This window comes from Mus pahari, chromosome 2 (assembly GCF_900095145.1).
Source record: "Mus pahari chromosome 2, PAHARI_EIJ_v1.1, whole genome shotgun sequence".
NCBI lineage: Eukaryota > Metazoa > Chordata > Mammalia > Rodentia > Muridae > Mus > Mus pahari.
Genome location: NC_034591.1, coordinates 44,320,436 through 44,330,073, shown reverse-complemented (window position 1 = coordinate 44,330,073; position 9,638 = coordinate 44,320,436). Strand labels below are relative to the sequence as shown.

The window sequence follows — 9,638 nt, the reverse complement described above, 5'->3', positions numbered from 1 at the left end:
AAAGACTATGACTTCATAACCTTTCATTCATCAGTCTCCTCAGGAGAAAACGGGATGCATCAGATGGTTAATTCCACTTTATAATTTCCACTTATGAATATGCATTCACACATGTGGAGGGAGAGCATTTTTTTTTTTTTTTATGGCGCTCAGGCCTGCTTGCATCCTCATTCCCATAAGCTGAGGAAGTGCGGGTAAAATAGCAATAGAAGGCTGAGCAAAACCAAAGTCCCTGCAGTGACTACATTTCAAGTTTTTCCACTGCGTAGCGGTTTTCTTAACCTTTAGTCCTCACAGACTGGCGTCAGCCAGTCTCTGCTCCGTCAAAGTTCTGCGTAGAGCCGCGTGTGTGAGCTGCGCAGGCGCAAATCTTCCTCCTCCTAGGTGGGCGGGAGTTGCCCCTGCCCCGCCCGAGCGGTTGGAGCCCAGAGTGTTCTTAGGTGACGCCAGGGCGGCATCTACGCTCGATTGAGCGGGCCTGGGACAGGTTCCCAGAGGGCTGTGCGCTGGAGGCGCTGGATGCTGTCATGGCGGGCTTGCTGAAGAAGGTGAGCGTGTGGAGGTCACCGTGGTGATGCGAATGGGGGCCGTAGGCGGCCGCGTCTCTCTCATCCGTGGGCGGAGACGCTCAGAGGACGGGTTGGGGGGTTGTGTTCCGCTGTCCTGGCAGGGGGACGACAGGGTTCATCGTTGTGTCGGGAGGGTCGGCTAATCAGGGGATTACGGTAAACAGCACGGTCCTGTTTTGTCTCTGCACAGACGACTGGCCTGGTGGGGTTGGCCGTGTGCGACAGTCCACACGAGGTGAGTACGGCTTTCTGGGTCGTCCTGCTCCAGGAAGACTGCGATCGAGCGTCCTTGCCCTTGCAAGGCTCACGGGACCCCCGCGAGCTCTGGCCTCCCGGGCAGCGCTGAGCTTCGCCGACCCCGGGGCATCCTTTTGGCGATGTTGCCTTTGCCGTGATTCTTCACGGCATTCTCTCTGCTCCAGTGGTGTGGAGTATTTTCAGCTCTCTTCAGAGTCGCATTTTCATTTTCCAGCCTTTCCCTACCGACAACATTTCTGCCTTGCCTTTCACACACTGGCTGACCCCGTCGACCTCACAGTTGCCTCCTTCGGTATCCATTGGGGAAACATAAACACAACCAAGACCAAACAAACCTAAACACAACCCCTGTGATTTATCCTCCCCTTTCAGCAATTGCACCATTTCTTTCCTTCTCTTCTACACACATAACCCGAAATCGGTGTCAGTGCCCACTGTCCCGAGCTTCTTACTCCTTGAATACACTTCAGCCAGGCCTGGCCCAAACGTTCGTTTTCAGTGTTACCAGTGATGCTAAATCTACTAGTCAGTTCACATTTCTCGTAATTGTACCGAGAGTGGAATTGAAAATATCCTTACGTTTACTTATTTGTGTACATGCCAGTGTTTGTTGGTCAGAAAACAACTTTCTGAAGTTGGCTCTCTTCTCTCTCACCTTCTGGATCCTGGGGATCTTTCAGGTCATGGGGCTGTTGGCAGGCACCTAGATCCTCTGTGCCCTCTCTCTGACCCAAGGGCAGCATTTTTGACACTCTTGATAATCTGCATTAAGTACTTTGTTTACTGGATGTCAGAGCTTCCGCAGTTTCTTGGTTTGGGTTTTTTTGTTTGTTTGTTTGTTTTGTTGTTGTTTTCCCCCCTAATCCTTGGCATTTTCCCATGTTTATACTTTGCTGTAGTATTGAAGACCTAGCTCTTAAGACAGTTTTTAGGTTTAGGATTGCTCTCATGGAGTACAGACAACAGTTAACGTTTATATTTCCATATCAAGTACTGACCTCTTCTATTATAGTCGTGTGTGTGTGTGTGTGTGTGTGTGTGTGTGTCTATTGCACACTTGTCTTAGTGAACATCTTCACTCATGTGTCAGGCAGGTAGGAAGGTTTAGCATAGCCAGCTGGGATGTCTCTCTTGAAATGGCCCTGATTGCTTGCATGACCCCACACCTCACTTGCCACTTAAGGAAATCCTCTGGGTTCACCCCTAGGTTATGCAGCCTCTGTTCACATCTCACCACCTCCTTGGCTACTACCATTTTCTCTGCCACCATCCTTACCCGTGTGATAATTACATTTCTCTAGTAACTGCTTTTCCCTGCTTTCTTTCAGCTGGTTGGCAAGAGCTAAAACATGTTGGGTATGTGAATTTTTCTTTAAAACCCTCCCGTGGCTTTTTATTTTAGGGGTTGTCCAGATGACTATAACAGACCACACTCCACTGACGTACCTTGTCTGTTCCAGGTTTCACAAAGACTTTATTTTGTGTTTGCGGCTAGAATTCTGAGTAGTACATAGTATATAGTTAGTGAATACTGAGTGGCTTTCTTGCATTCTTTATGAACTTCAGACTTGTGGATAACAGAACTCACACTTTTCTATTTCTAGATATTCTTCCTCTGTGGGTTGAATGTCTCTTGATGGTATATGAATCATTCTGTCCCCAGCTCTGAATTTGGATGTTGTTATTGATATCAAAACCTTCTACTTTCATATGTATATTCTAATAGTGAATTGTGCTGAATTTTTCTGCAGCAGTCTTCAGTTTGTCCTCTTTTGTCTTCCGTTTGTTCGTCTTTCCGTCTTCTGCAGCTTAAGTCCTTGTTCTTGATTAAATTATCGCAGCAGCTTTATTACTGCCCTTCCTGATCTGTGTCCGTTGTTCTTTAGCTCGCGACCACTGGGTTGATTTTCCTTAAACACAAACCCTGTCCTTAAGTCTTTTAGTTTCCCCCACAAAAAGGCCCAAGTGCTTGGACATGGGATATAGAACACTGTGCAGTCTAACGCGTTCTCCTGCTTAATTATTTCCTAAGTGCTTGCTTTGTACAGTGGTTTCTAGTGAGGCGCTGGCCAAGGAAATCTGAGCACCAAGTGTGTAAGCTAAGAGTTTTCTAGAAATTTATTCTTTATGATGTACCCTAACAGTAAACATAACTATCATTTCATGATATAATCAGTATGAAAACTAATGCTAGTCTGTAGCCTTTTTTACAGAATATTTTACTTACATCATATCTTAGTCCGAGTTAATCTCATTTCAAGTATTCTTCAGCCATGTTTGCCTATGCACTACTTACTTCATGCTCTTGATGTTTTTTCTTTTTTTTTGCCATCTATTTCTTTATTTCTTCATATATAAATTATTTCTTCCAACATCTTCAAGTTTCCCACTTGCTATCCCCCAAGCTCTGTCTCAGATGTATCTTCTTTTTATGAACCATTCTATTTTCTGCTGGAGTGATTCTTCCCTTATAGGATGCTAATACTGAGATTGAGACAATATGTGGCTGGTACTGCTCTGATCCAGCATCCTAAAAAGTTCTGCACATTTTATAGATGGAGAATGAGGGCATCTGGACAGAAGCAGCTTGTCTAGGTAACCAGGCAGTGGGGCTGTGTGAGTGCAGGTAGTTGGCTCTTCTGTTGTTTAGTGCTCCCTCTCTGCCCTGTATCTTACCCTTGACTGCCATAAGTTGATTTTGTGTTTTACGATGTTAATCATCTTTTCCTCTTCTGTTTTTTACCATACAGTCTCTTATGTGTACACACACACACACACACACACACACACACACACACACACACACACACGGGATCCATGTCCAGTCTGTCTTTATATCCAAACAGCACACGGTGCTCTCTGCATAGGAACACTGAAAACTTTATTCTTACTGGAAAGGGAAACGTGTTCTGTAGTAGTGGTGGTGATTGCTCGTGATTACTGGTGCACCCAGGTGTAGGGTGAGTGCATTCCTGCTTGAGAGGACAGCTCTGGCTTCTATGGCGTAATGATGAGTAGTCTCTTTTACTGTGAGAGGTGTCCCAGTTAGTTTTTTATTCTTTTCATTGTCCTATGCTGATCATTCTGATTCTCCTCTGAATTTCTCTAAGACTAGATGGCATTCTTTCTTATCCTGAAAGATGAAAAAAATGTGTTTTCAATTTATTTGGTATTTGTGTATATGAGTGTTTTGTCTGCATGTGTGTATATGCACCACTTGTGTGCCTGGTGCCAGTGAAGAATCTGTCACATCCCCTAGGACTAGGGTTCCAGATGTTGTAGGCTGCTGTATAGATGCTGGGAATAGAACCCAAGTCTTCTAGAAGAGCAGTCAGTGCTCTTAACTACTGAGCCATCTCTCCAGTCACTCCCCACCCCCCACCATATCTTGTTCAAAAACCTCAAAATTTGAATCAGATTGAAACTTAATAAAATACTATATTAAAGATGAATATATATTATATTCATAAATTTGAGAGGGTAAGAATTAAAATGGTGCCAAAATTAATAGTTTAAATCAGATCACATCCTTTCAGATTTCTTTAAAAGAAAATTTCAACTTGCCAGGTTTACATCCCCAGAAACCACTTAAATGTTGTGTTGGTGTGAAGTTACCTATAATTCTGACATTCAGAAGGCAAAGTTGGGATCTTTAGAGTAAGCTATAGCTAGGCCAGTCCTGTCTACTAACTCTAGGTTCAATCACAAGACCCTGCCTCAGTGAATCACGTGGAAAGAGATGGAAGTAGATGCCCAACATCAACCTGGGATCTGTACACACACAAGCACACACGTCCATACAGACCTGAGTGCTTAGACGTGCAGCCATGCATACATATGCATGTATACTGCATACACATGCTATCCACAGTCTCTTTAATTATGGACACTAATAAGATCAGCAAGTTACATACTCACTCTCCTGTTCCAAGAAAGAAGTACAGGGCACAATTAGGACCAGATCAATGGAACACTAAAACCCGACAGTGTAAATAGTTCATTGTCTGACATCTGAGATGTACTCATGATCTTCTGGGCTCTCGAGAGAGAGCTTGGAGTAGACTCATTCCTTAGGGTCTGATCCACAGTATAAACAGCTTCTCTGGTAGGCTCAGGCTTCTCCATTCTACATCTGCTGCTGTCCTTGGTGGTCCTGGCATCTCTGATGTGTTCAACTTGTAGAATCCATTACCTAAAGATGAGGAATTCTGCTTTTAATAAATGATTTGATTTCCAAAAAAGGCCATTAGCTATATGTTAATTTAATTTGGCTTTTTATTTTACTTTTGATATATATTAGGTTGTAAAGATTGAGATTGAGTATAAATATAAATTTTAGTAAAGCCCTGTTTAAAATTGTGAATCCTCTGTTTTTCCTTTAAGATACTTAAATGTGTTCTGAGTGAACTTTGGTGGTATTTCAGCTTACTGAAATGTGTGCGGTTTGGTTTTACAGAGGCTAACAATATTGTATACAAAGACTCTTGATATTCTGAAGCACTTTCCTAAACATGCAGCCTATAGAAAATACACAGAACAGATCACCAATGAGAAGCTGGATATGGTCAAAGCGGTAAGTAGCTACGTCAGTTTGGTTTTGTTGGGTTTATTTGTACATCCAGTATGGCTTGTAAGGACTATTTCAGTCGTTTGTTTAAACTTTCAGTTTGCACTATTCTTCCTTAGTGCTGTTCTGCTTTTTCTCCTTTGCATTCAGCAAATGTGTGTTTTGACTGACTCCTGTATAAAGCACTGCTGGAGGGCAGGAAGAAGACTGGACCCATTGTGGTGTGCTTTGTACCAATTTTCTTGTCTGGTTGTCGGTGATCGTTTACCTCTTACTATTGAATCATCCATCCGACCTCTAATCACAGTAGAGAACAACGCACAGAGAGTTGGGTGGTGGTGATGTTACAGAAAGCTATCAAGACAGTTCTTTGAAAAAAGTACTTTGTCCTGGGCCTGATGGTGCAGGCCTATAATTCCCAGCTTCTAGGCGGCTGAGGCAGGAGGATCACAAGTTCAGTCCACCTTGGGCTACAGAGGAAGTACAAAGCCAGGCTGGGTAACTTTGTGAGGCTCTGCTTGAAAATAAAAGGCTAGAGGTGTGGCTCAGTGGTGGAACTCATAGCGTGGATGAGCCCTGGGTTCAGCTAATACTTTAAACAAAGCACTTTGTTGTATAGGAAGAGCGCCACATTTGGTTTTCAAATCTAATCAAAGCTACACTGAACAGTGTTGACACTGACATTGAATACTCTGTCCCCAGAAGTCTGTATGTCAAAGCTTTAATATATAATAGTATTGGTTTATTTAGAAGTAAATCATCAATGGAAATAATTAAAATTAAATTCATAAGGGAGGGACCATGGCCCCATAAGGATTAGCTTGTGTATAAAATATAAAATAGACACTGGACAGCCAGTGTTTGCCCCTTGCACTCGAGTGCCCAGCAAGTGAAGGATGTAAGAGCACATAGCAAGGTACCAACTGTCTGGGACTTGAGGGGAAAATCCTCATAGATCCAACTGGATTCTCACAGTGACTTTGGACTTCTACCCTCTCCAACTATTAGAAAATTTGTGTGTGTGTGTGTGTGTGTGTGTGTGTAAGGTGCTTGAGATTGAACCTAGGTGCTCACACAGGTGAGGCAAGCATACGTCTGTATCCCAGACCCTCCTTTTACTTTCTGTTTTGACACAAAACCAAACTTTCACTAAAGTGCTTAGGATGAACTTGAGCTTATTCTAAATATTGTTCAGACATGCCTAAAGCTTGCAATCCTCCTGCCTCAGTAGCCAGAATAGGTGAGATTATACATCTGTATCACCTGGCTCAGCTGAAATTTCCAGTGTTTAATCCAGTCTATGTGTTTTGTTGTGGTGGCCAACTACATGGACTTTTTACAGCTTTAAATCCAGCGTCTGGTGGGGAGACAGTGCGAGAAGTGACATGCTGCACAGAACTCTGTCGAATTGTGACTGAGTTTTCATCCCCAGTTATTTCAGACTTTAAGGAATTAATAAACTGTTCACCCAGGCACAAGTGATTAACTGAAAATGAATTATTAGGATACCAAAAGGTCAGTCAATAAGTTCTCTTCCTGAGAGTTAAATAGCAGTTTGAGTCTTAACTTACTTACCTGAGTCTTAGCTTGCCAAGATTGGAAGAAACCTATGAGGTTAATGTTAGCTTGATTTGCTTAAAGAAAATGAGCTGATGTCTTGTTCCCTCACAGAATAAGAATGTCCCTGCTGTTCATTTGTGAGTCCATCCCACTACCTTGGCTTCTTGTTCAGCTTTCCCTCTCGGTGACCCTTATTCATTTATCTTGTGGGTTCCCTTCCCCTCCCCCCTTCCCTTTTATCACTGTTTCTGTAGTCTGAGATGTTTACTTTGGGTCCCATTTATCTCAGAATTCCCTTTCACTTAGCATTTTAAGTCTTTGGATTTGTTCATAGTCAGTGTCACAGGTCTCTGCATCGCCTCTTCACATAGGAACTTAAGACCTTTGCTGTCACTTCAACTGCTTTTAAATTATTTATTTGTAGTGTCTCATTGCCAGTGATGGACTGTGTTCTTAGGCTATAAATTTTGCCTTTTTCCTGTTGAAGAATGATCTTGTGATTTTTCTCTGCCATGTTTCTTTCTGAGTTATGTTTCTGAAACCCAGCTTTAACTGATGGAGTTGGAGGCTAGAGTCCTGGTTGGAACTACGGTCTCTCAGGTTAATTATGACTTGGTCTGTAAGGTCTGTTAAGGTCTAGCTTGTGTTTATGGTCTTAATTTACCATCAATTTGTTAGGCCTTACACTTCAGCAGTTTGAAGCTGATACAGTTCTGTGGATTCCATGGAGCTTAATTTTTGTGGTTACTCTAGTTTCATTCTTGAATGTCCATTACCTTGTCTGACCTGTTTGAGTGTGCACGCTCCAAAAACCTGAGGGTGTAGTTCAGCACTTGAACATTATCTCATGTGTTCTGTTTTCCCATACCATCAGAAGTAAAAGTTGTTATTGTTAACACTCTTTTCATTTTTGGAACAAAAACACCCTCAAAATAACTGTCTCATTTACATATATGTGTATAAATGACAGTGTCTGGATTTCCAAAAATTCAGCCTATTAGAAAAAAAATTTCCTGAGGTACCATATTAACAATTTTCTTGAAGTATTGAATAGTGTACATTTAAAATATGCAGAAGTCACAAGTATAGGGCTTAATGGATTTTCAGAATCAACACATTCTAATTAGTACAGGCAAAAAAGTGACATTTCCACATCACCAAACCACTTCTTCCAAAGTTACTACCTTCCAAATAATAACTACTGTTTTTATTTTTTTTTCCTATTTCTAAACTTTTTAGGAATGGAATAGTTTTCATATACCTATTCATGTCTGTATTTTCCTACTTAATAGTATATTTGAAGTAACTATCTGGGTTATTGCATATAGTTATATGTCCCTTATCATTGCCTTATAGTAGTCTATTATATCTCAGTACCATAATAGACAGATCAGTTCTATTGGTGGTAATTTAGGTTATTTCTAGTTTGGGGTTATAATTTGTAGCTGCTATAATGTTGTTAAATTATTTATTTATTCATTATTTGGTATATACCCAGAAGAGGTTTTTTTGGTCATATGATAGCATTTATTGTTAATTCTTTTACATGAAGTATAGAAAATATTTACAAAAATAAAATATTTGAAAATCTATTTTAGAAAGACTAAGTTGTGCATCATTTGTCTTACCTTTGCTAAGAATGTTTTAATAATTTTTAATTTTAAGACAAAAAAATGAAATAGCAGAGAAGTGAAATGGATTTCTATCAAATTTTGATAAAACATAAAACCATAGTGAGAGAAAAATTACTTGTAAGGGCTTTTATAAATGCCTTTTTAACATATAGGATATTAAAATATTCAGATGTGCTTCTGTGTTTAGCCTTTTTTTTTCTTTTCTCCTTAAAATTGTAGGAACCAGATGTTAAAAAATTAGAAGACTTGCTTCAGGGTGGTGAAGTAGAAGAGGTGATTCTTCAGGTAAAGAACATTGAACAGTTACTGCGTGGGCATCTCATACTGGTTTTGACTTGCAGATTGTGGCTAAGGGAGACCTTGGGTGAAATTTGAAAGCCACAGATGTGGATGAGGACAAGCTTTTAAGTGTCTAAGAGCTTATGAGCACTAATTCCTACAGATTTCAATCTCAGAACTCAGAGGTGACCTTTCTTAGTAGTGTCTGTGAAACTTTGTGTAATATTCAGTATTTGATGGTGCACTGTATCATGACTTTAGAATCCTAACTATGAAGGTCTCTGTTCTAGCAGTTAACTTCTAGCCATTATTCTGAAAATACCTCTGGAATAATTAATCAGATGATCTTATTTTCAATTTTTTTTATTAATAGGCTGAAAAAGAACTAAGTCTGGCAAGGAAAATGTTGCAGTGGAAGCCATGGGAGCCATTGGTGGAAGAACCGCCTGCTAACCAGTGGAAGTGGCCAATATGACCTCAGTGTCTGATGATGGATGTGAATTAGATGTGCAATTAAATGTTCTGTGATGCTAAAATGTCTCCATGTTATTGACTTCTTACTTGAAGTAGTGTATATTATATTTTGGAGATGCTTAGAGGACAACATTGGTTAAGACAACAGGGTCTTCTGAATTCTTTAACACTGGCACACTGACTTGCTCTTCTTCATTTCCAATGTCACACAATGAGCATGCTGTGCCTCTGTCATTCTTCATTGAATTTCTCCTGTTAGTGTGGGGCATCTTTGACAGATGTAGCTCAGCAGAAAAG

General features: G+C 40.8%; 1 protein-coding gene across 1 annotated transcript; it reads left to right on the top strand.

Moving 5' to 3' along the window:
• The first annotated feature begins 383 nt into the window (after positions 1-383).
• Positions 384-9,403, top strand: Ndufa5 (NADH:ubiquinone oxidoreductase subunit A5). Its single transcript, XM_021190643.2, has 5 exons — positions 384-548; positions 760-804; positions 5,284-5,400; positions 8,808-8,873; positions 9,241-9,403. Exons 1-5 carry the CDS (start codon positions 528-530, stop codon positions 9,340-9,342), a joined length of 351 nt encoding a protein of 116 aa, XP_021046302.1. The 5' UTR covers positions 384-527; the 3' UTR covers positions 9,343-9,403.
• The last annotated feature ends 235 nt before the right edge of the window (positions 9,404-9,638 follow it).

Coding starts and splice junctions, on each gene's coding strand:
- Ndufa5 (XM_021190643.2), top strand. CDS start 528: ATGGCGGGCTTGCTGAAGAAG. Junction 805..5,283: donor TGTGCGACAGTCCACACGAG/GTGAGTACGGCT, acceptor TTGGTTTTACAG/AGGCTAACAATATTGTATAC. Junction 5,401..8,807: donor AGCTGGATATGGTCAAAGCG/GTAAGTAGCTAC, acceptor TTAAAATTGTAG/GAACCAGATGTTAAAAAATT.